General features: G+C 37.6%; 1 protein-coding gene across 8 annotated transcripts in view; it reads left to right on the forward strand.

The window, feature by feature from the left end:
* The window catches only part of RABGAP1L (RAB GTPase activating protein 1 like), an 828,618-nt gene that overhangs the window by 516,089 nt on the left and 288,702 nt on the right, over window positions 1–23,827 (forward strand). For all 8 annotated transcript variants that reach the window (XM_075527714.1, XM_075527698.1, XM_075527727.1 and 5 more), the window contains 2 exons: window positions 10,123–10,248; window positions 14,038–14,181. In XM_075527714.1, the coding sequence (XP_075383829.1) occupies window positions 10,123–10,248; window positions 14,038–14,181 (270 nt within the window). The remainder of the gene's footprint in view (window positions 1–10,122; window positions 10,249–14,037; window positions 14,182–23,827) is intronic.

Below are 23,827 nucleotides of genomic sequence, written 5' to 3' on the forward strand. Positions count from 1 at the left end.
AAAAAGCATGACTATGAATTTGAATTGCGGTTTAAGTATCATACAAGTTATAGAACCATAAGCAAGTTGCCAAATCTCTCTCTGAGCTTCAGTTTCTTGTTCTATAAAATTGAAATAATATTTCACCCTTAACAGGATTTATATGGGTATTAGGTATCTTAGATTTTTAGTATCGAGTCTTACATACTTCATTCCTGGCACCAAAATCAGTGCAACCCTGCAATTAAATCCAGGCTTCACTTGAGATTTGTAGTTATGGCAATCACTTAATTTCAGTGAACTTCAGTAGTTTCACATTGATACATAAAAGTTATACATACTCAGCAGAATTTTGTGAGGAAAAAATTGGAGAGGGGTAATAATGAGCACATGAATGAATGAATAAATGAATGAATCAAATATTGGTAGCTACATCTATTATTTCTGAGACCAGTAATCATTTACTGCAGACTGGCCTTTTTTATTTGCTTGTTCGTTTGCTGCCCTGGCCCTACTTGTTTAAATTGAATTCACCTAGGAGACAAGTATCTTGACAATGTCTGTGCCTTATGGCTTATAAATAAATAGATGTTCCGTTTTTAAAAACATTTTAGCATATATGTTTGATTTAGAGCGAGAATGAACTGCTAGCAGTATTTATTCTGTTGACTTTATGATGTGTAAACAGAAAATGATGACTCCTGAGCTTATGCTTTTCAAAATAGCCACTAGCATCCGTCTTTGTTGAAGAAAATTCAGAAAACCCGTGGCGTGTGCATTGCCTTCATGGATAAAGATGGATCATTCCAAAAATATGTGAGACACTGTCATGTGGAGTAGGAAATTTAGTTTTATTCTAAATATGGGGACTACTATTAAATTACTATAAGTAATTTAACTTTAAAATATTGTGATATAGATTTGATATACTTAGAGCTGCTGCTTTGTTTTATGGTTCATTATGAAAAGAGGCAGTGGTCCGTTCCGTGAGCATCTCCATTAGTATAGATGGCTGATCATTATCGGCATTTGTTACCAAATAGTAATTACATCACACTACTCCACAGATGAGGCAGGTACTTAGTTTTGTACTGCACAGATACTGGATAATGTTTTGATACCTTAAACTACAGAATTGTCACAGCACTTCCTTTAAGCAGCACTAATTTTAGGAGCTTTGTGACACTATTGGTCCGTCATTGACCTGCTGACTGCAAGGTCAGCGGTCCAAACCCAATCTAGAAAAAGTTGAGCGTGGCTGTTACTTTCAAGATTTTTAGTCTTAGAAATCTGACATAGGGTTTCTATGAGTTAAAATTGACTCAATGGCAGTGAATGGATTTAATTTCATTATGAAGTTCCTAGACACAGCAGAAATGGATATTCAATATTAGAAACCCACAATACTTGAAACAGAATATTGCTATTGTATTTTAAAACATGTTGTTCAATTATTTTTATTATACTTTCAATCAATTCTATATCAATAACAAATTGGCTTTTCCTGACAGTAAAATATAACAGGTCAAATAGTCATTTCTTCCTCTTTTAAGTTGGCAGATAACAGAGTACTATCTTAAGAGGATACCACATGTCGTTAGATAAAGCTTAACCGACAGCCAGCTGTTGGTCCCCAGGAATTGATTGATTTCTTCATAGTAATTAAGGGTACAAGGTTAAGAGCTAATACAAAATATAAGAGTTATAAAGGTGCCCTACATTTATTGGTTTTTATAGATATTAAGTTGAATCAGTGGCCAGACGCTAGTTGCTGAATGCTGTCTAGAGAGCTCTGACTCAGAGAGACCTTAGATATAACAGAATGAAATATTGCGTTATCCGAGCCACCTTCATTGACTCTGTCAAGTTTGAGCCCATTGTTGTGTCTGTTGTTCACTGAGAGAGAAGGACACACTCACAACTTTAATTCATGTCACAGAGAGTGTTGGGACTCAGAGAAAACAAAGATGCCATCACGTAAGAAGGAATGGTAAAGCTTTCATGACTTGGCTTATCTGGGGTAAGCTGTAGTAGCCTGGCACGGTTTCAAATGCAGAGTAATGGGTACACAGCGTACCTCCAGGTCAGCCGTCCACCCTGCACGTGAGTACCGGAATTACAAGGAAAACCTGAAACCTAAATTTCAAAAGGAGTCTTCACAGTGATACACCAAAAAAATTGTCATTAATGCTATGAAAAGTAGCTTTTGCTGGCTCATGTCACACACATATCCTTAGTAATTATTTTAACATTTAAAAAGGCCCTATTGTAGAAAATTACTTTTGTAATTTGTTTTTCAATTTGAGAGCATGTATTGCACAACCCACTGTTGACATCTCAAGAGGCACTGGATGCTGGGACTGCCACCCTCCGGATGTGTTGCTCCTTTATGGAAGCCAGGCCTGACGCGACAGTAGGTGATTTTTAGGGGGCTCATTGGACCAGCACCAGTAGTTCATCTTTTCGCCTTGGCTTTCCTTTCAAGTTTTCTCATGCACTAGGCCAGGATAGCCGCATTTGCCACAGGTTGAGGAGAGAAAGAGAAGGAAAATCTACATTTATTATCTACAGTGTACATGTCGCTTACTTACATTACCTTCTTTAATTGATACAACACCCCTATGACACAAACAGGAAACAAAAACTGCCTTCCAGTTGATTCTGACACATAGCGACCCTGTAAGGGAGAGTAGGGCTGCCCCATAGTATTTCCAGGGCTGATATCTTACGGAAGCAGATGGACCCATCTTTCTCCCGTGGAATAGATGGTGAGTTTGAAGTTGCTGAACACTTAACCACTGTCCCTTTTGGGCTTCTTCTTTATGATACAGGTATTCTTACTTCTGGCTTATTTTAGAACTTAAAACATAAAACATAATAGATAACCACTTAGCTAATAAGTAAAACCTTGTCTGGAAATTGACACCTGTCAATATTATCCAAATTTGTCTTCTTTCTACTAAATCACATTCTTTATATTCACCAACTATTTTGGACAGCTCTGTTAGTCAAATGTTTGAATATGGATTCTTGTATATTACCTTTTATATAAAACAAAATTGACAGAGCCTTATTAAACCAGCATATTTTAATCACTTCTGTGTAATCCATCTCCATAGAGTAGCTAATATCGTGATCCATTTTCTTCTTTTGGTGTCTTCCTATTCTGAAATTCCAAACCTATATAAGCTCTTCCTAATGAGGGTGTCCCAAATACGTCTTAGACGTGCCTCCGATTTTTGTTCTTCAGTTTCTCTAACAGATTAGTATTGAGAGATTTGTTTGAAGCTCACCAATCTGATATTTTTATAATCTGGCTTCCCTTTTTATTCATTCTACTCTTTTACCTTTTCAGTATGCTATGTACTTCTCAAATCTTAGCATTAATCGTCTAGAATTACTTTCTTTTTGTTTTGAGACTATATACAGTAGTATATACAGCCATTCATCAGTTTTTACACCAAGTACAATTTCAGTGACATTGATTATTTTCTTTGAGTTGTGCAAACAATATCACCCTATTGCTGTTTTTTTAAGTAGTTTTATTGGCTTATGTTTCACATATCATATAATTCAGTAGTTGAATCCTATCAAGAAGAGTTGTGCTATCACCACCACAATTAGTTTTAAAACATGTTCTTCATTCTTGTACTCATTATTATTATTCTACCACTTCCTCTCCGTCTCAATTGATTTACCTTTCCTGGATAGCATATGTAGAAAAATATTTTTTAAAACAGCCCAACTAAAAAAAATAACAAAGTAAAACAGATAAAAATCTCAATAAAAAATAAAGCAGAAAATATTAAGAACTAGAACAAATTTAAAATGGATCAGAAGGGAAATCAAATGGTAATGTGTTAAAGTTTAACGTAATGACTCTGCAGCAGTCCACTGTCCAGTGCACTCTGCATGATCGCATCCCTAGTGTGGGCTCAGCAGAGAGTCTTCAGAGGCTTAATCTGCATGAATTTCTTCTTTACTTTTTTTTAAACTGAAATAGCTTTTAAATGTCACCCTCATTTTCTGAATTGTTTTCCCTCGTTATAATATAGTAATCTTAATAAAATAAAAATCAAATCTAATCATCTAAAACTTTCCAATAGATTCCCACTGCACATTTTTCAGACTATATTTCTAATATATCAGTGGTGTGCGGCAGCTATTTGTAATAGTTTATAAGAACCGATGATTTTCAGGAATTTTGGAGCCAGTTGTGAAACAAACACGTAAACAAACAAACCCATTGCTATTAAGTTGATTCCAACTCATGGCTACTATTATAAATTGAGTTGTGCCCCCCAAAATTATGCTTTGTCTCTGTTTGTTTCTATGTCTCTGTTTATAATCCCATTGAGAAATGGATTGTCCTCATGTTTATGGGGCAAGATTAGTGTAGAGCATAAATTCCCAAATTTATTTGGCCTGTCATTCCCTTTTCAGAAAAAAAAAGTTACTCAGCATCCCCCTAGCAATTCAAAACTTTTGTGCTGTAGCAGAAAGTATCGGTGTCTGCTTTTGTAGCCCTGCTGTATTGTTGCCGCATCCTCCAGTGATACCACCCTTTTAGGGAAACACTGTAGAGTATATCTTGAGTCTCTTTTTAGATAAATTGAAGAAGCAGAGACAGAATCTCAGAGGCAGAATCTCACAGAGACGAGGGGATTCTTTTAGAGCAGACTGAAGGAGAAAGCTTGTCCCTAGAGCTGGAACCCCATGATTTACAGACTGTAAATATTCAGACTCTGTAATATTTTTCTGTCAGGCTGGAAGCTGTGTCACTGGTATTTCAAATACTCTGGTGGCTTGTATGTGGCTGTCATGCTGGAAGCTATGTCACTGGTATTTCAAATACTAGCAGGGTTGCCTAAAGTGAGCAGATTTTAGCAGAGCTTTCAGACTGAGAACAGACTACCAAGAAAAACTAGCTGTTCACTTAGGAGGAGTTATCCACTGAAAACCTTACAGATAGTAGCAGGATATTGGCATATATTGAAAACTCAGAAATCCAAGCAGGACGCTGTCAGCGATAGTGCCAGAAGATGAATCCCTCCGGTCATAAAACACTCAAAATGTGACTGAGAAAGAGCTTCCTTCTCAAAGTCGTCAACCATAATGAGGTGGATGGAGTAAAGCTTCAGGGATTAAAGCCTTCTAGACCTTCATTAGCTGATGCAGAACAGCTCAAAATGAGAAGAAACAGCTGCAAACATCTACTAATTCTTGGAATTGAAATGTACAAAATAAGAATAAGAGAAAATTAAAAGTCATTGTAATGAAATGGAACGCTTAAAAGCAGATATCCTGGGTGTTAGTGAGTAGAAATGGACTAGCATTGGCCATTGTAAATCGGAAAACCATGGGAGTATGATGGGAATAACAGATTCGCTCAAGAGGAATGACACCTTAGTCATCGTCAAAAAGAACATTTCAAGACTTATCTCGAAATGCAATGCTTTCTCTGATAAGATAATATCTATGCATATACAAGGACACCCTTCAATACAGCTACTTGTCAAATCTATGCATCAACCACTAAAACTAGTGATGAAGAGGTTGAAGAATTCTACCAGTGACTTCAGTCTGAAATTGATTGAACATGCAATCAAGATGGAGTGTTAAGTGTTGGCAATTGGAATGCAAAAGTGGAAACAAAGAGGAAGCAACAATAGTTGGAAAATATGACCTTGATGGTAGAGATGAAGCTGGAGATCGCATGATTGAGTTTTTGCAAGACCAATGACTTCTTCTTCAGAAACCCCTTTTCTCAGCAACACAAGACAGCCCTTGGCTTCTCCAGATGGAGTACACAGTAATAAAGTGGCCTACATCTGTGGGAAGAGATGGAGGAGATGCTCATTATCCACAGCTAAAACCAGGCTAGCAGCCAACTGATTAACACACCACTAATTGCTCATATGTAAGTTCAGGTTGAAGCTGAAGAAAATTCTAACAAATCCATGAGATCCAAAATACAATCCAAGTCTCCCCATCTTTAATTCTGAGAACATCTTAAGAGCAGATTTTATCCCAGTAAAATGATTTTTTTTAACGAGCAGATTTTACTCATTGAATACTAATGACAGAAGTCCTGATGAGCTGTGGGAGGACATCAAGAACCTCCTTCATGAAGAAAACAAAAGATCATTAAAAAGACAGGAAAGAGAGAAAAGATCAAAGAGATGTCAGATAAGAAAGAAAATGTTTTGAAAAGATGGTGGCTGCTGAAGCCAAACTGGGTGAACAAGTAAATGTGGTGAAGAAAGCTGATGGTGCCCGGCTATCAAAAGAGATAGTGACTGGGGTCTTAAAGGCTTGAAGATAAACAAGCGGCCATCTAGCTCAGAAGCAACAAAGCCCACATAGAAGAACACACCAAACTGTGTGATCGCATGGTACCGAAGGGATCAGTTATCAGGCATCAAAGAACAAAAAATCATATTATTGGCTGCATACCTCCATGATACGATTGCCGAAGACAAATGGGTGCATAAGCAAATGTGGTGAAGAAAGCTGATGGTGCCTGGCTATCAAAAGAGATAGTGTCTAGGGTCTGAAAGGCTTGAAGGTGAACAAGCAGCCATCTAGCTCAGAAGCAATAAAGCCCACATGGAAGAAGCACACCAGCCGGTGCGGTCACGAGGTGCCAAAGGGACCAGGTATAAGGCATCATGAAAAAAAAAAAGAATATATATATGTGTGTGTATGTATGTATATATGTGTATATACCATAGTGAATGAAGGGGGAATTGCAGAGTGGAGACCCGAGGCCCAAGTGTCGACCACTGGAGATCCCCTCATAGAGGGTTTTAGGAGAGAAGATGGGTCAGTCAGGTTGCGATGTAGTACCTATGAAGAACACAGCTTTCCCCCAGATCCTGGATGCTTCCTCCCCCCAACTACCATGATCCGAATTCTACCTTGCAGGACTGGATAGGGCAGAGATTGTACACTGGTGCATATGGGAGCTGGAGGCACAGGGAATCCAGGGTGGACGATACCTTCAGGACCAGGGGTGTGAGGGGCGATGCTGGGAGAGTGGGTTGGAAAGGGGAAACTGATTACAAGGATCCACATGTGACCTCCTCCCTAGAAGATGGACAGCAGAGAAGGGGGCAAAGGAGACTCCGGATAGGGCAAGATATGACAAAATAACAATCTGTGGATTATCAAGGGCTCATGAGGGAGGGGGGAGCGGGGAGGGAGGGGGAAAAAAAGAGGACCTGATGCAGAGGGCTTAAGTGGAGAGCAAATGCTTTGAGAGTGATTAGGGCAAAGAATGTATGGATGTGCTTTATACAATTGATGTATGTATATGTGTGGATTGTGATAAGAGTTTTATGAGCCCCTAATAAAATGTAAAAAAAGAAAAGAAAAAAAAATGATTAGAGCAAAGAATGTACAGATGTGCTTTATGCAATTGATGTATGTATATGTATCGATTGTGATAAGAGATATATGAGCCCCTAATAAAATGTTAAAAAAAGAAAAGTTGGTGGCAGCAATTGTACAATCGTGCTAGAATCATTTGAACTGTGGATTGTTATAAAGTCTGTAAGAGCTCGCAATAAAATGGAGGGGAAAAAAAGTATGTCAGAAGAGACTCTGAAACTTTCTCTTAATCATAGAGTAGCTAAAACAAATGGAAAGATTCTTAGGGAAAAAATATTGAATGATGCAGGAAGCATCAAAAGCTTGGTACTAGTGATTAAAAATATATTAACTGATAAAAGAGAAACTTACATATCAATTAGATCTGATTTGATCTACGAGCTCATTATATTTGACCTCAATCTTTGTGGTGAAACAGTATTGATTTCCACCCCCCTTGCTGAACTGGTATTTTATAGGTTTATTTTACTGTTTGTTTTCATGGGCCACATAAATGAACTGAAAATTCAAAACTATCTATGTTGCTGACGCTAGACATAAAGAATACAAACTCACAGACTATTACTCGCACTATAGTGAGTGTGTGTTTAATAAATTTTCTTCAAAAGCAAAACCATTTGAAAGTCTGAAATAGACCCCGAGAAAAACAAAAGCTTGTGAGCACTAGCTGACAACTCTACCTCATACTGTGTGCGTCTTCAAACTATAACTATAGTACGAGTGATAGTCTACTCTACCTCATACTGTATGTGTCTTCAAACTATAACTATAGTGCGAGTGATAGTCTACTCTACCTCATACTGTATGCGTCTTCAAACTATAACTATAGTGTGAGTGATAGTCTGAGAGTTAGTGTTCTTTATGTCTGGCGTCAGCAACATAGACAGCTGCTGAGTTGACTCTGATTCATAGGGACCGTCTAGGACAGAGTCGATCTGCCCCACATGGTTTCCAAGTCTATATATCTTTTCAGAAGCATCCTGTCATATCATTTTCCTAAGGAATGACTGGTGGGCACAAAAGGACCTTTCAATTAGTAACCAAACTGTACCACCAGGGCTCCATAATGAACACAATGTATCTGCATTCTAAATTACTGTTCACAGATGATAAAGCATGATTGCTCACTTGAACAACTCAGGTCAAAGACCAAAGGTTTCCAAGGGTTCATAGATGAAAATAATTGCTTGATAAAAAGAAAATTTAAAAATATTTTGAAAATCCAAATATATCAATTAAGTGTTTGGCTATAGGAGATTGTTTTTAACTAATTTAGGTATTCCATGGGCTCTAAGTAGAAAATAGAAGTGGCCAGTTTATTTTAAAAATTAAGTTTTAGTTATGAAATTTCTAAGTGGGTAACTAGAACGCTATTGGATTCACTTTCCAAGCATACAGTTTGTCTAACCAAAGGATAAAAAAAACAGCAAAAGCATCCAATACCACAACCAGTCAAGTCCACACTTTCAGCAAAGTGACATTTAAAGTAGATATTGGCTAAAGGTGGATCCCAGGTTACTGGGTAGGACATGGTTTTTCTGTCTGCTTGGTAGAGTATCTAGGGTATTGAATATGTCTTTTCTCCAAATTCTTTTAGCATATTGACATCACTGCTTAGAGATTTGTTCTGTTGACCCCAAGCTTAATTCCTACTTCAGACAAATTAGATTTCATTGCTCACTTAAATCTTAATGACAGGAACTCATGAGACACTGCCCTGAAAACTTTTGTTGTTTTTGTAGAAAGAAAACTATCAATAGCCAGAAAGCACCAGGCGAGCTATCCAGCACTAGCTATCAAAATAAAATGCATTTGCCCTTTGCCCCAGCAGCCCCTCTTTGGGGAAGGTCTGCTACCTCTAGGAACCCCGGTGGTTCCATCGTGTAACACTGGACTGTTAACCATAAGGTCAGCAGGAAACAGAGGAAACTGCCTACTCGTGTAAGGATTTCCAGTCTTAGAGTCCCCAAGCTGTGATTCACCCACATAATAGAATTTTGTTTGTTGTTAAATGTAGTTGTTTCAGCGTGACCCTATGACGTACAATTGGATGATGAAGAACGGCCTGGTCTGTTCCATCCCTCACAGTCATTGCTGTGTTTGAGCCCATTGCTGACGTCACTGTGTCAGTCCCTCTCAGTGAGGGTCCTCCTCTGTTTTACTGACTACCGATCATGTTTAGCTGTCACAAAATAATAATAAAGCTGGGCACTGAGATGAAAATATTTCCAACTGATATTGTTCAGAAAGGAAAAAAGATAGAATAATGTATATGGAATGCTATTTTTATGTAGGAAAGGGGGAAAATAAAGTATGTCTGTTTGCATAAGAAAATGGGAAAAATACATGAAAATTATTAAAAGTAGTTAAGAGACTATTCAAATGGAATAGGGGGCTTCAGGGGATAGGGCAGGCACAGACTAGTATAAAGAGGATTAGTAAAACTTACCTTTATATCCTGTTATACTGTTTTGATTTTTGACCCAGACCCAGCGTTTGTATAACCTGTTATTTAAGATAGCTAATGAATGTAGGACAGGTGATTAAAATTAGCAAAGACGATTCACTCCCAAGTAGAATGGAAGGTCTGAACACAGATTATGTGTATAATGCACTCTGGAAATAGTTCATTCACTCGTGGGCGTCAGCCATTTCTACCAAGAACAGTGCCCTGAAGGGACTTTCCCGCCACCCTTGTTCCATATCAACATTGTTCAATGCAGTCATGCTCTGTATGTATGTTTTCTACAGATGCCAGAGGAACAGGCATTCTGTGTTTTGGTGAAAATCATGTATGACTATGGTTTGCGAGACCTCTACAAAAATAACTTTGAGGATCTTCATTGCAAATTTTATCAGTTGGAGAAACTAATGCAGGTAAGAACTTTTATCACTTGGGTCTGATGAGTTGTGAAAAAAAAAATCTAGTGTCGATGCATTATAAAGTTTAGTAGAATGTTATAAAAATGTACATAGATTTTGTTTCTGACCACATTATTTATATTGACTCTAATATCATAATATATTTAAATAGTAATTTGATCATTCTGTTAAATAATTTAACAGTTTGAATATTCAGTTATAATACTCTTTGAAGTGAGAGTGTAATATGTTATGTCAAAGAGGACATTGGCATGGAACTAGTAGTGTAATGGCCATATCTATAGACGTGAAACAACTGAATAAAAATATGTTATATTTTATATGTTAACACTATTACATATATGAGTTAATATGTAGAGAATACATGAAAAGACAAAAATTAATAAGAGAATTAAAAATGTCTAAAAGCCTTATAATATGTAGCCATATTTTTAAAAATTTTCCTTATAATTTTCTGGTCCCCAAAATGTGTGTGCTTACCATATCTATGTGTAGGCATATGTATACACATGCAAGAAATATTCTTTCCTAGATACCAAATATCACACAATTTAAAATGTAAGCATGGAAATCTTACTGGATCAGACTAACAAAAGAGTTTATTGAGTAGTTTTGACGTTCCAGCTGAGGTTGGATATCTTAAATTTATAAGGGGTCTTTTCTGCTTGTACAACTTTATCTGCAAGGGATGTTAGAAACCGAAGAGAAATGTGAAGGGAACATATAAAGCAACTGATCCTATATTGAGGAAAGGTAAAACCGTTTGAGAGGAACATCAGTGGAAAGGGGAGTATACGACACGGGTAGGAGCTCACCAGTAGGACCTGTCGGGGGGACATAGGAAGCACAAGAGAAGTGTGAAGCTGGTAGAACAACAAAACTAGAACAGGAGTCAGGGACTTTGAGGTCACAGGTAGGTCAAGAAGTAGCTTTATTAGGAGAAAGGAATGAATGAAAATAGAAGACCTTTAAATGGAGAAGAAAAAGAGAAATGGCAGGTAAACTGGTAGGACAATGGCAGGTAAACTGTCCCGTCCCGCGGGACATTCACCGTGGGTCCTGGAGGAGAGAGTGGGAATTGGGGGGGTGGGGGGGGTACAAGAGGCACGGAGAATGAGGACAAGACAATAGCCTGATCAAGTCCTGTTTATTGAGTGGAAAGTTATAGCTTATATAGGCCAGGGAAAGGGAAACAAGCCACAAATGTTTCCCTGAGAACAATAGTGGGGGAAACAAAATGCAGATGTATATATATATAATCATTATACACGTTTACCCAAGGTTGGAGCAGAGTTCATACCAGGAATAGTGACCGCAGAACAGAATCTTGCAGACAGAGACTTCCTTATCTATGTCTGGCAAGATAAGTATGTCAAACACAGCTGTAGTGCTGTAGGCTGGCTCAGGCTAATAAATTCCAAGTAATGGCCGGGCCTCATGGCTCTGGACAGTAAACTGGTAAACAAGAGCGGCATAGAGGGGTAAAAAACTGAATAAATAAACAAGCGGCCATCTAAATGAGAAACAACAAAGCCCAATGGACGAGCACACCAGCCTGTGTGATCATGAGGTGTTGAAGGGATCGAGTATCAGCATCAAAGACCAAAAAAAAAAAAAAGTCATATCATTGTGAATGAGGGGGAGTGTGGAATGTGGACCCAGGGCCCATATGTGGGCAACTGGACATCCCCTTGCAGAAGGGCCACGGGGAGGAGAGGAGCCAGTCAGGGTGCAGTGTAGCAATGATGAAACATATGATTTTCCTCTGGTTCTTAAATGCTTCTTCACCCGCACTATCATGATCCCAATTCTACCTTACAAATCTGGCTGGACCGGAGGATGTACACTGGTACAGATAGGAACTGGAAACACAGGGAATCCAGGACAGATGAACACCTCAGGACCAGTGGTGAAAATGGCGATACTGGGAGGGTGGAGGGAAGGTGAGATAGAAAGGGGAAGCAGATTACAAGGATCTACATATAACCTACTCCCTAGGGGACAGACAGCGGAGAAGTGGGTTAAGGGAGATGTCGGATGGACAGTGTAAGATATGACAAAATAATAATAATTTATAAATTATCAAGGGTTCATTGGGAAGAAGGAACAGGAGGGAGGGATAAAAATGAGTTGATACCAAGGGCTCAAGTAGAAAGCAAATGTTTTGAGAATGATGAGGGAAACAAATGTACAATGCTTGGATGGATGGATTATGATAAGACTTGTACGATCCTCCAATAAAACAATTAAAAAATGAATAGATGACCCTGGCAACAACAGATGTTAAGAGGAATGGGCTTTAAATTTTTTTTAAATCTACTTAATAAATAAGTAGGGTCATTCACACCTGCATAAAAGTTCCCATTTCTTCAAATGTCTGTGTTGTGAAGGACTTTGAGAGCTAAATAAATATACCTGCTAAATTAAGAGGAACTATCTGTTTCTATGAATAAACACAACCACATTTTTATCTTATAAATGAACAACCAGATACCTAGTGGGCACATTTAGGTATCTTTCTAAGGGAACACCTGCAAAAGAAATATTTTGTGTGTGTGTGTGTGTGTGTGTGTGTGTGTGTGTGTGTGTGTGGTCTGTTTATATAAACAGAACTGGATTGAGCTTTTACAGATCTTGCCTTTGTTTCTCAGATATGGCGCTAAGTATGCTAATACGTTCTACTTGTCCTTTTATGCTTTTAAAAAAGCATTTGCTTATGTAACTTGAAGAGAAGATATTTAATGCCAACATAAAGGCATTTAGGAAGCATTTAATTTAACACACAACCACTTGCAAAAGGTAAATCTGCTACACAAGACTTTGAGATTAAAGTGTGCCTGACCCAAACCATGGTATTTTCAATTGCCTCATATGAGTTTGCAAGTCGAGCGTTGACTAAAGATTGGAAAGGAGTTGACACATTTGAGTTGTGGTGCTGGCGACTAATATTGAAAGTACCACGGACTGCTCAAGGTCACACTGTGTCCGGGAAGTGAGGCCATGGGTCCCTTTAGAGGCAAGGAGGGCCAGACTGTCTTACAGACTGTCAGGAGAAACCAGTTCCTGGAGAAGGACAGCATTTTGGGGGGAGTAGAGGAGCCGTGAAAGAGAGGAAGGCTCTCACTGGATGGTTTGACACAGTGGCTGTACAATGGGGTCAAGCCTGGGAAGACTCGTGAGGATGGTCCAGGACTGGGCGCTGTTTTGTTCTGTTGTGCATAAGGGAGCTATGGGTCAGAGCCGACTCGATAGTATTCTTTAAAAAACCAAACAGCAACACGCTTGCACTATTCCAATGCTTTTCCATTTTTAATGTGCCAACAATATGTTTCTAAAAGTTCACTTGTCTTTTGTTGTTTTATCCAATTACCCCCAAAATATACAGAAATGATTTCACAGAGCCCAGTTGTTATTGTTATTCAATGGTTTCCAAAAAGAAGTTTCAATTCTTTCTTAGAAAATTCTTAAGTTGACACTTCAGTGTCTCCCTGGTGCCATAGAAGTTTAATAGCATAGACTGCAGGTAACTGTCAGAGAAACAAGCATAATCAAATGAGCAAAGGGTGAACTTTGTTATTTGTTTATAATATGTCCGTTTTCATCTTCTTGAATTATTTGTCAATCCCCAATTTCCTATCATCACTCTGGTATAGATGCAGAAAATTCAGTGAATACTAGGATAAAGTGAAAGAGTGATCATATAGAAATCTTGGTATAAATTGCAGATGTGGCAGGAAATACATTGACATGTTTTTCTCTTTAAATTTTTAACTGTGACTTTAGGAGCAATTACCGGACCTGCACAGTCATTTTTGTGACCTGAACCTGGAAGCTCATATGTACGCATCCCAGTGGTTTCTCACGCTCTTCACTGCCAAGTTTCCTCTCTGCATGGTCTTCCACATCATTGACTTGCTGCTCTGTGAGGTAGTGTAATTACACTTTTCCTTTGTTCCTGTGGCATTTGGTCATGAGTACTCACTGATCAAAGATTCTATATGAATATTTAGTAAGCATACTTTTCATTGCATATTTATTATATATTAAGAATTAAAATGCAAGGCACCATATTCTTGGTAAAAGGAGACTATTAAATTTGAATAAATTCACAATAAGCCTATAACTGTACAATAAATTACTACCAATCTAAGTAGCCTGCAATTGATGATGGAATTCTGTTCAGACAACTTCCTCATAAGTTTGGTCTGACATGAATCAAGCATTTCATTTTTTCTTTTAGTTTTGCTTATTACTTCCTTTGAATTTTCAGTATCCTTACAAAACTAATCTTTATTGTCTTTGGGGGTTGAAAACATGACATATAAACCTATGGATACATTTTAATGCATGTGTCTTTCATAAGTGCCATCACTGTAGATCAGGCAGTGTTTTCAAAGTAAATCCTAAGATTGAATCTCTGTGAGTAAACATCTGAGAATGATAAAACCAGCACATTATGTAGACAGTACTTGTATTAATGAACGATAAAATGTACCCAAAATGTAGCTCAAAAATATTGTAAGTCAGGTGCTAACTACATATAGGACCTTTAAAGTTAAAGGGAAAAAAAAAGAATTTAGAATCATGTCTCTTAATATCAATATACTATGCTCCAAGAGTAAATAAAAATTACATTTTCACAGTAATTGAATCTTTCGTTCATCAAATATCTCTCTCTCAATGGTGGTTGAAGTTCTTATCAGATAATAAAAAAGTAATAAGGCTTTTATATCATTTAATTATATTTTAAAACAGTAGTGTTTTTTAACTGCAGAATTTTATAGATATATACACTAATTTTTTTACCCTTTTAAGGCTCTTATGGGGCTGTACTTTCTACTTCACTTTTTAAAAGAAGTGAGTAACATTACATAAAGTAATGATATTATATCTTATCTTGCCCATCAAAATGTTTTTTAATCATTTTATTGGGGGCTCATACAACACTTACCACAATGCATACATGCATCAATTGTATAAAGCACATTTGTACATTCTTTACCCTCATTATTCTCAAAACATGTGCTCTCCACGTAAGCCCCTGGCATCAGCTCCTCATTTTTCACCCTCCCTCTCCATTCCCCGCTCCCTCATGAACCCTTGATAATTTATAAATTATTATTTTGTCATATCTTACACTGTCAGATGTCTTCCTTCACCCACTTTTCTGTTGTCCATCCCCCAGGGAGGAGGTTATATGTAGATCCCTGTAATTGGTTCCTGCTTTCTACCCCACCCTCCTGGTCCCATCAAAATGTTTAATACCCTTAGAAGGGATAAGTTGTTAGGTTAGAAGTGTGTATTTTATTGTGGGAATATAAATTTATATAAAATTAATGTTTATTGTTTATCACTAATTCCATTTTCAACACACAGGAACCCCATGCTGCAGAGTAGAATTACCCTAAAAGATTTCTAGGCTGTACTCTACAGTAGCAAATGGCTAGGTCTTTATGTGGATTCAAACCACCAACCTTTCAATTAGCAACCAAACACTTATCCATTGTACCACTAGGGCTTCTTCAGAAAACTTGAGCTGTCTTAAAATAAAACCTGGTGTACTTAAGACTACACTATACACATGGTTATAAACCTAACACACCCTTGGCAGTTGTTTTGGACTATGATACATTATTTTTTACATAAAGATTTCTATTTCTTAAGTCTTTAACCATTTTAATCACCTTAAGAATCTGAAGTTTAAGGATAAAAACAACTTTCTAAAAACAAAAAAGTAGATCATTAAGCAGTATAAAGCATAACAGTGTGATTCCCACCAGCTATGTAACACTGACCACCTAATGTGCAAGTGCAGCTGCATTTCTGCCCTTCAGCTACGCTAGTCGGCAGGACGGGTGCTCTCAGAGCACTGCATCAGTGTGCAAGCGTTTCAAACAATTGTAATCATACGTTGGCTTCCTGGGGGTTACCAAGTAACCCTAAATACATAAATACATATCCTAAACATGTAAAAACCGGAGAATCTGATTGATGGCATATTAATTCTATCCAATTCGATTACATATGCATTTCTAAAATGCTTTTCTAAATTTAACCTAAGGAATAATGCAGACTCATGAGCTAAAAACTTGTTCAGAATCAAAATAGTGTGCATATAATACACATAAAGCAATCTTGGGCATTTGTACTGAAGACTTTCCTTTGCCTGATTATCTAAATCAGTGTGGCAAACAGTTCTGATTTCTCTAATTTAGTGAAGTACCAGTGTACAAACCAAATGCACATCTTATTGCATAATCTTACGAAAAAGTTAATATACTGAGAGTTAGTTTTGATAAATATTCATAACAAATTTAAATAACCAGCTGACATTGGGTCTTCAATTCATGATGATCCCATGTGTTCTGAGTTGAACTGTGCACGATAAGGTTTAAGGTTTTCATGGTTATGACCTTTCCAAAGGAGCACTGATGGCATAGTAGGTTACACATTGTGTTGCTTACCAAAACCACCAGTCCCTCCATGAATGAAAGATGAAGCTATCTGCACTCATAAAGATTTACAGTGTCAGAAATATGCAGGGGGAAATTCTCTGTCATACAGAGTCACTACAACTCACAATAGATTTCATAGCAGTGAACTTGGCTTTGCGGTTTTGGACCTTTCAGAAGCAGACTACCAGGTGTTTCCACTAATGCTCTTGCTAAGTGGGGTTGAAAGCTAGCCATTGGGTTCTTTTCTGAGTCAGGGGATCCTAAAGATTCATAGGCCTCATATTATGGCATAATGATCGGGGTTTAGTATTCCATTGAAGCTACGGAAGTAGGGCTGCTATAACATCTTAGCAGTTTTGTATGTAAATAGAAAGATGTAAATATAGGAGCTTGCAAATGTTTATCATTGCTTCTTTTTTTTCTGAAGTAGATTATCTAATTTTATCCCAGATTGGTCCTTGGGTGTTCATTATAGAAAAGGGAATTGATATTCATAATCATACCAGTTAAATGAGAGTGTTCCATCACTTTGGGTAGGGTTGCAGCCTTGTCCTTTAGTAGACTGGAATGGTGACTTTCTTAAATTGTCTCTGTTTGTGGTATCACACGTGAAATCAGAGCCTTGGGTCTTCTAGATCTTGCTATCGCAATTTCTCAGGAAATTTCATTTTAAAGATATATGAATTTCTAGCAGCAAGTTAAAAAAATTAGCAACATTTATGATGGGGTAAAGAAAAGCAAATTTATAAGTCTCATCATCACTTTTGAACTGTGTTTCAAAGGGTCAGAAAGATCATAATATTCATTAAATTTGTAATCTATGGAAATAAACAATGACATCCCTTGACAGAATACAGTAGGCTTTCAAAATAAACTTTATTGGGAACAGTATTATAATGCACTTCAGGATATTCATTCTTTCCACTAACTCATCTGTGTCAAAACATTATTCTGTAAAGGAAATTTTTGGATAAACTTTTACTTCCTTCATTTCTGTGTTTTCTCTTTGCCCCTCTCTTGCACTTAATCAAATATTTATACCAAAGCTATTCTTTCATATGCGATAAAATATTCTAAGAGAAGAAAATGATAACATGGGCTTGAATAGAACATCCATAGATATTCACTTTTGACATTTTCTTTTTCTAAGAAAATTCAAAACATGGTGATGAATAATTAATGTCTAGTTCCAAATGGAAGAGTAAAAACTTCTCATATGGAAAACTGTTGATTTTTCAAAGATTTTTTTTATCAAAAAAAAGTAAAATTTTATTAGTGTGCAAAGTAATTTTGTCAAAGATCTTATAGCAAAGTGAAAAAGAAAGATAATGAGTGTGGAATTTTATTTAGAAAGTGCATCATCACACCTCATTTTCCTAAGCTGTATGCTTTTAAAGGTTTCTGCATTCATTCTCAGATTAAGAATAGGAAGTTAATTTAGTAGCAGAATGGGGGAAATTTTAGTAGATTTTGACAAAAAACTCCTAGTAGTTTGTTGTTTTGTTTAACATGTTTACTTAAAGAAGAATTTATAGTGATGAGTTAATTCTACTCTGTAGTTGAAGATGAATGGTAACAGGATTTGAAACAGGGTTTAAAAATACATTTCATTATATGGAGATGAATGGAGCTTATAGTAGATGGTAATTTAGCCAATAATTGAAATAATATATTTTTATAAAAGAAACAAAAGCTTCTATAATTTATGGCTTCCTCTGTCTTTGTGTACAGATAAAAAGTATTAACACAGTGTAAATATTATGCTATTCGCCTACCATGAACAGAATCCTGCTTTTTAAATAATTTTTATTGACGTATAATAGAATAAGGGAAGAGTGTACAAATTAGCATATGAGCTGATACTAGTTCACAAAGTGACCATACCTCAGAGATATTGTGGATTTCCTTCTAGACACTGCAGCAAAAGAAGTACCACAATTAAAAAAGTCACACAAATTTGGGGGATTTCTAGTGCATATAAAAAGCTATGTTTATACTATACTGTACTCTATTAAGTGTGCAATAACATCATGAAGATGTTTGGGCCAACTTTGGGCATGATAGTCAATATAGGATCACCAACATGGATGGAGTAAGATATGACAATAATAATAATCTATAATTTATCAAGGGCTCAAGGGGATGGGACGGAGGGGCAAAACGAGGAGCTAATACCAAGGGCCGAAGTAGAAAGAAAATATTTTTTAAATGATAATGACAACTTATGCACAAATGTACTTGATACAATTGATGTATATATTGTTAAAAGAGCTGTAAGAGCTCCCAATAAAGAGTTATAAAAAGGAAGGGAGAAAAGATCACCCATATGAAGAGTTCACTGTGTAATCGCCAGATTTATGGGTGAGGAGGCCTGGTTGGGGGACTGGCATGTGAGACCTGGTCTCACAGCTCCCCAGCATTATATTGTCAGGTCTCCCATGAAGAGCGCAGCCAACATGCATGTTCCCTTTACATGAAACCTGCTCTTCTTCACAGCACCCACTCGCACCTTGTCTCTCTGTGGGTGGGGAGGCAACTTGGGTAGCTCACCAGCATGGGGAGGTGGCCCAGGATGGTGTACTCCACAGGGGCATCCCATGGACGCCGGTGGACTCTTGGAGGCCCTGGATGCTGGAAGGTGTAGTGGCCTGCAGAGTAGAGAGTTCCAATTGGGGATAGTCCCTAGCCAATGGCCAGCTCCCTCCAATGGTGGCAGGGGAATGACTGGGCTCTGTAGATAGATGGTCCCAGCTATCTGTAGTGGGGCCTGGCACCGATGGTACAGGTGGGCAGTGTAGTAAGCTCCAGGAAGTTGTTAGATAGGTTCCAATTTTCTTTCAAAAAAGGAAACACAAAACCCCTTATCCTGCCAGAGTAAATGGGGCCCAATATTTCTGGGTTTTGCAGCAGCTTTCCCGCCTGTGGACTGGAAGTCCATGGACCTTAGCCAGATCACTCTCTTATCAGAAGCCACTCTTTCCTGGGGCATCCGCAGCAATAGCCCATTTTTGAGTTGTGGGGAGTGAATAGTTTTGAGTTGTGCAAGATTCCTCTGTTAAAGCACAATAACAACACAACTGTACTCTTTACATAATATACAGGGTTGGTAAGAGACTCTGGTAGGTTCAAAATAAGCCTCACTTACCCCATCCACCATAATCTCTGGAGCCTGTTCCTTCTACCTCAGTAACACTCACTCTCCTTTAACTTACTAAATATAATCACATCTTCAATAACAATCTTCTCCAACTCATTGAAAATTACTGTCCTTAACAGGAAGGCTTCCTATGATGAATACCACCACTAAAAACCTACTCCCAGGCACTTACAACCTATTCCTCCTACTCACCCAACTAATACTTCCTCCTCGTCTCCACACATACTTTTTACAACACCTATCTGATTCTCCCCTAACTTAAAGAGCCAGCTTTTCCACCCCCTACACATCCCAGAAGATTCTGTACCACTGTCAGCTCAACAAGATGTGACACAAAACAGAGAACACCAGCAGCTACTGTAAACGATCTAGAGAAACAAAAGTCATTTACTGAGGATGACCCAAATCCAACAGTTTACACAAAAGAAGCAGTTCTTGAATCGCCAGAGAAGGAGACATGAGAATTCTGGTTAGGGCTGTACAAGAAAATAGGGGTCAATACTGAAAACTAATAAAAATAATTTGAGATACTAGAATCCTCACACCAAAGGGAAATCTAGGAGTCAAGGGATGACGTAGGAGAAATAAAGAAAAAAGATTAGGAAACTCACCAAAATAATAGAAGAAATGGAAAATCAAACCAGTGATCTCAAAGATAACCAAGCAGAATTCAGCAAACAAGAAAAACAATCAAACAACACAAAAAAATAAAGAAAACGAGGAGCTGATACCAAGGGCAGAGGCAGAAAGCAAATGTTTTGAAAATGATGATGGCAACATATGTACAAAAGTGCTTGACACAGTGGATATATGTATATAGATTGCGATAAGAGCTGTATGAGCCCCCAATAAAATGATTAAAAGCTATAGAGGAAATTAGGAAGTTCCTAGAAACCAATGAGAATGGCAATACAGCATACCGAAATCTATGGGACACAGAAAAGGGAGTTCTCAGAGGTCATTTTATTGCAATAAATGCACACATGAAGAATGAGGAGAGAATTAGGGTCAGCACCTTAACCCAGCGCCTCCAGCAGTTAGAACAAAGTCAACAGCATAAACCTCCAACAGCAAAAGGCAAATCATAAGCATTGGACAGAAATAAATTAACTGGAAGTCGGTACTTGAAAGGATCAGCAAAATTGACAAACTGCTAGCAAACTTAACAACGGAAAAGAAGGACCAAACAGCAATATCTTGAATTAGGGATGAAACAGCGAACGTCACCACAGACCCTAATGAAATAAAAGATTGCTAACACAGTACTACAAAAAAATGTATTCCAACAAGTTCAATAATTTGGAAGACATGGAAAAATACTTAGAAAATCACTCTACAAATTAACACATATGGACATTAACAACTTGAACAGAACCATAGCAAAAGAAGAAATAGGCAAAGTCATGAAGAAACTTCCAACTGAAAAAAGCTCTGGTCCAGTTGACTTCCCAGGAGAATTCTACGAAGCATTCAGAGAAGAACTGCCACCAATCCTACACAAACTCTTCCAGAACATAGAAAGGGACAGCAAACTCTCAGACTCATTCTATGAAGCCCCCATAACCCTGATACAAAACCAGGCAAAGACCCCTCAAGGATGGAGAACCACAGACTGATATCCCTCATAAACATAGATGTAAAAATCCTCAGCAACATCTTGACCAATGGAATCCAACAACCTATCAAAAAAAAATACATCATGACCAAATGGGATTCACACCAGTGATGGTCCAACATTAAAAAAACAATTAACATTGTCACCACATCAACAAAAAAAGGACATTATCAATTGATGCATAAAAAGCATTTTATAACATCCAATACTCATTCCTAATGAAGATTCTCAGGAAGATAGGATTAGAAGGCAAAATCCTCAATATAATAAAAATCATATAGGAAAAGCCAATAGCAAATATTATACTCAGTGGACAAAAATTGAAAACAGTCCCACTGACTAAGGGAACCAAACAAGTATTATCCTCACTTCTATTCAACATTGTACTGGAAGTCCTAGCCCATACCACAAGACAATGACAAATACCAAGGGTGTGCAATTGGATAAAGAAGGGAAACTTTTGTTATTTGCCGACAATTTGATTTCATATATTGATAATCCTAACAGGACCACAGTAGCTGGAAACTAATAGAGTTTAATAAAATAACAGGATACAAGCATAACAAGCAGAAATCAATTGGATTCTTATATTTCAGTGGTGGAAATACAGGAAAAGATATCAGTACCATTTACAATAGCTGTATGCAAAAGCGAAATATCTAGGAATAAACCAGGGCACTAAATGAAAAAACATCTGCATGAAGAAAACAACAGAATATTGCTACCAGAAACCAAAAGGGATCTACACAAATGGAAGTATATTCTATGACATGGATTGGAAGACTCAATACCTAAGGCAATCTACAAATTCAATGCAATCCTATCCAAATTTCAGCATCATTCTTCAAAGAAATGGAAAAAATGATTACCGTATATACTCGTGTATAAGCCAAGTTTTTTCAGCACATTTTCTGTGCAGTTTTGTGGTAAAATCAGGTGCCTCAGCTGATATTCAGGTCGACTCGCTTATATATGGTACCAACTTCATATAGAAAGGGAAGAAACCCATGATTGGCCAAGAACTCCTCAAGAAGAATAGAAAAATAGGTGGTCTTGCTACAGCTGTCAAAACAGCCTGGTACTGATATAATTATAGATACTCAGAGCAATGGATCAGGACAGAAAACCCAGAAATAAAAACATCTGCATTCAGGCAACTGATTTTTGACAAAGGCCCAAGTAACATTAAATGAGAAGCAGATGCCTTCTTCAATAAATGGTGTTAGAAAATCTAGATATCCATATGTAGAAGAATAAAACAAGACCCATATCTCACCCCATACACAAAAACAAAGTCAAGGTTGATCAAAGACTTTGGGATCATCAATTAGAAAATTAGAACAAATCTGGGAACCCTAGTGCAGGAAATACATGGGCTATCAGAAATAACAAAGGAATCACACTCCATGGATAAAATAGATGAGTCAGACCTATCAACAATAGAAGCTTTTTATACACCAAAATACTTCATTAAAAGAGTAAAAAGAGAGCCCACAGACTAGGAAAAGATATTTAGTAATGACATAACAGACAAGTGACTGATTATTAAAATCTACAGAATTTTACAAGCTTAAAACAATCAAAGAAAACCCAACTAATAATCCTTTAAGAAAGCGGCAAAAGACCTGAACAGATGACTCACAAAGGATGACACTCAAATGGTTAATAAACACATGAAGAAATATTCCTGGTCACTAGCCATCCGGGAAATGCAAGTCAAAACAATAATGTGATACCACCTAATGCCCATAACTTGAGCACAGGGTTTTTTAAAAACTGAAGAACAAATGTTGGAGAGGGCATGGTGAAATAGAAACTATTATCCGCTACAGGTAGACTTGTAAATATGTACGGCCATGGGGAGCAGCAAACAGACTGGACCTAGCTAGGGTCCTTTTTCTTTTCTCTCATCTTTTTCTCTTCCCTTTTCTTTCTTCAACCACAGGTTTGCTTATTGTTTGGACTAGGACATGGATGGGTTGTCTAATTATATGGGTTGGACCATGGGAGGGAAGGCCAGGGAGAAGACAATGGGACCAATGACCCTGGAAGGTGTGGGAGAAGAGGGTGGTGAGTCGATGGTGTCATGAACAGGGGAACAATTAGGGAAGCGGAACCAGCATCTAGGAGAGGTTAGAGATCCTGTGAGTATTAGAGCAACACCAAGCTAGTGGAGAGGAAGCACTAAGAGGTGGAAGAAGGGAGATGGTGATGGCGGGCGAGGAGGAGGCAAAAGGAAACAGAGGCAAGCTCTAGGAAGCAAAAGCATAGATAGGGAGATTAACAGAGGTGTGCACTTATGCAAATACATTAATCCATAACAATGGTGGTATGGGCCTATGTACG

This window comes from Tenrec ecaudatus, chromosome 1, assembly GCF_050624435.1.
Source record: "Tenrec ecaudatus isolate mTenEca1 chromosome 1, mTenEca1.hap1, whole genome shotgun sequence".
Taxonomy (NCBI): domain Eukaryota; kingdom Metazoa; phylum Chordata; class Mammalia; order Afrosoricida; family Tenrecidae; genus Tenrec; species Tenrec ecaudatus.